General features: G+C 37.7%; 1 protein-coding gene across 1 annotated transcript in view; it reads right to left on the bottom strand.

Annotated features, from left to right (window-relative positions):
• The window catches only part of CDH7 (cadherin 7), a 142,909-nt gene that overhangs the window by 28,947 nt on the left and 110,623 nt on the right, over positions 1-3,339 (bottom strand). Inside the window, exon 9 of the mRNA XM_019625894.1 lies at positions 545-772. Within this exon, the coding sequence (XP_019481439.1) occupies positions 545-772 (228 nt within the window). The remainder of the gene's footprint in view (positions 1-544; positions 773-3,339) is intronic.

The raw sequence follows: 3,339 nt of genomic DNA, 5'->3' as shown, positions 1-3,339 counted from the left end.
ACTGGTGTGCTCTGCTAGGTTTTCTGAGGCAGGACAGAACAATGGTACACCTATAAGAAGTGCCCTCTTCCTGAGTGAGCTGGGGTATACACTGGGGTATTCCTGAGATATACACTGATATGGACCCAATCTAAAAAGGGCTCTGAGCAACAAGCCACGTCCTTCTCAAAATTCATGTCTGAATTTTTGTGAACGTCAGAAATAATAAGCTTGCCCCTCGATTATTCCATCCCAGGAAAAGATCACAAGACACTGAGCAATATGGAGGCACGGAGCAAACCACACCGAGATTAAACCACACTTAATTCTCAGAACTTCAAGGTACTTAAGCCCTGCTGTGTAATGTGGGAAAACTGCCCCATCAGGCTTAATATGCTGGCTTTCTCCTTTCAAGGAGGTTAAGCCCTTAACCATTTGCCTGAGTTTTTACAATGTTTACCTTTCCTCTTGAGGAATTTTCTTCATCCCAATTAAACCAGAATTTGAAAGTTCCTTTAATATTAGTTTATGCGACACATCAAAGTGTTAAGTTTTGCTGAAACACGCTGATTATATTTTATCTTTAAGCTGGCAGAATTTCCCAGACAGCTGCTGCCGGTTCTTTTTAAAGCAGCCACATACGAGGGGCACGGTGTTGTAAAGCCTCTTACCTGCCCGGGCTGGACGTTCTCACACACGGTGGTCTCATAGTCCATTGCAAACTCGGGGGCGTTGTCATTGATGTCCAGGATGGTGATGGCCACGTAGCCTCTTCCTACTTGAGACGGGTTCTCTAATCAGGAGGAAAAGCTTTGGTCATTTACTCGCTGAGGAAAGCTGGTATTCAGTAGAAGTGCTTTTACTCAAACTTTTTAATCTATGTTTCCTTTAACTCAGGAAACATATTAAAAACAATCAGAATCAACCAAAATGGTTTGCCTATCCTAAGCATAATTCTGACAAGAAAAGGGCCAGTCCTCAAACAAAATCTACAATCCTAAATAACATTGTAGACTTTAAAGGGAGCTACAGAAAATCTGATCCTGTCACAAAAATGTATCTAGATATAGGTATAGATATAGATAGTATATGTGTTTCTTAGTCCCTGATAAGAAAATTGTTGAAAGAAGAATGGCCAATAAACCATTTCAATATTCTTTGATATTAGAGCTCCTATGTGTATAAATATACATACAAAATATACATATTATATATACATATATGTGCATATATACTACATATGTATATAATATACAGGGGATGCCAAAAAATGTATATACATTTTAAGAAAGGAAAAAAAACTATTGGGTCATCGGGAATGTCANAGACTTGGATGTAAAATCTGAAGCCATGTATTATAAAAGAAACCATAGGCAGTAAACTCTTTGACGTCAGTCTTACCAATGTTTCCTGATTGTATCTCCTCAGGATAGGGCAACAAAGGTAAAAATAAACACTGGAATTGTAACCAACTAAGCAAGTTTTGCACAGTGAAGAAAAACAACACAACAAAAAGACAACCTACTGAATGGGAAAAGTGATTCACCAATGATATAGCCAAGTGGGAATTAATATCCAAAATATATTAAAAACCTATACAACTTAACATTAAAAACAAAAATCCAATGAAAAAATGGGCACAGGACATGAACAGACCTTCTCCGAGAAGGCAGTCAGATAGCCAGCAGACATCTGAAAGGATGGCCCATATCACTAATCACCGGGGAAATGCAAACCAAAATCCCAATGAGATATCTATCCAGATCTCCTGTGAAAGATCTTAACCAGAGATTTTCTAATCATCTGCACAAAGGAGATACTGCTTGCCATGTCTCCAGACAGGGAAAAGTTTAATTACAACAGAAATTGTTCTTTCCTTTCCCCTAAATAAGGATCAAAAAGTTCCTCTCCATTATATGTGTGAGTTAGAATCATTTCATAGGAGTCTCAAGTAAGACAGAGAAAAAATGACCTAGATATAATGAACATTTTATGCACAACGATAATTGGTATATTATGTTTCAGTAGTTCTGAAGTATGACCTCAAATCCAGCATAGACAATTCTAAATGTGTTCTCTCAAGGCTTCAATTAACCGGAGGATACTTGGAGTTCGGCACTCAGAGTTAACCAAAGAAGTCGTAAAGCTGCCCTGTGAAACCCAAAGATTCTGTGGCCTCTCATTTGTCAGTGCCTGGGTTGCAGTCCCCATGGACCCACAGGTCTTTCATACTGGAAAACACACGGGGGGATCCCTTGGAAAGGGCTTCCAGAGGCAGACTGGACTGTGTCTGGGTCCTGGCTCCGACACCCTATAACTCTGTGCATGCTTTCTCCCATTTACAGTTTCCTCAGATAAAAAGTGGGCATGATGATAATACTTGCCTAGGAAATGTGTTATTAGAATTAAATTAGATAATGCTTGTAAAGCACTTGGCTAATGTCTAGCACTTAGTACAAGCTCATTAAATGTAAATTATTTTTACTGTGCTCGCACTTGTTTGAAACAGGAACACATCTGCTACCGTGAATTAGCCACTGCGGTCTGCTGTTTATCATCACTTGGACTGTTATGGAAATATGTGCTATGGTTATACATTACAGTGGCGATCAATCTTTTACATAGCGTCGTCATTTTTTTCTCAGCAATCTAATACAGTTTTTACTTAGGTAATGCTCACTGTACTATCACTTACATAACCAGGAATTTTTCTTCCTGTTGAACAAAATCATGAATGGCCACAATAATATTAGGAGAGAAGATATGGTTTAGCCTTTGGTTGATCAGGGAAGAAATGTGAAAAGATGCATGACAGCTAAATGTCAAGCTGGCCATCCTGGTCACTCTGGAAGAATGTGAATTCCAGGTAATAAACAGTGCTTTCCACAAATGCCTTATTTAACCTGAAGCTGGGCCAGTCTAACTAATCCCAATTGTGTCTGAAGAACCAAGAGTTGGAGGGAATGCTACAGGACTTCAGTTACTTGGACCTAATGGTCCAACTAGAGAAAAAACAAACCTTAAAATAATAAATACAGTGACAGTTTAAATGAGCAGAATAAAAGCTTCTTTGTTCATTCTAAGAGAAAGAATCTAGCTGTAATATCCTCTAAATAAAGGCATAATATTTAATATTGAAACTATATTTTAAAACTATATTTTAAAACAAATGAAATGCTTTCTCTATTTCTTAAAATCCACTCACATAAGAATTTAACGCAACAGTCATTCACGAAATATTTTTAAAATGCTTTCAGCCTGGATGAAAAATAACTGTCCATATCAGTAATTATTAAACGGTGCTAAAAATGCATAATGAAATTGGAGTTGGGGCAAAAATACATATTCAAGCATTAGAAC

Source organism: Hipposideros armiger, unplaced genomic scaffold (genome assembly GCF_001890085.2).
Source record: "Hipposideros armiger isolate ML-2016 unplaced genomic scaffold, ASM189008v1 scaffold_642, whole genome shotgun sequence".
NCBI lineage: Eukaryota > Metazoa > Chordata > Mammalia > Chiroptera > Hipposideridae > Hipposideros > Hipposideros armiger.
Note: the sequence above shows the minus strand (reverse complement) of the source record. Positions and strands in the feature narration are given on the sequence as shown.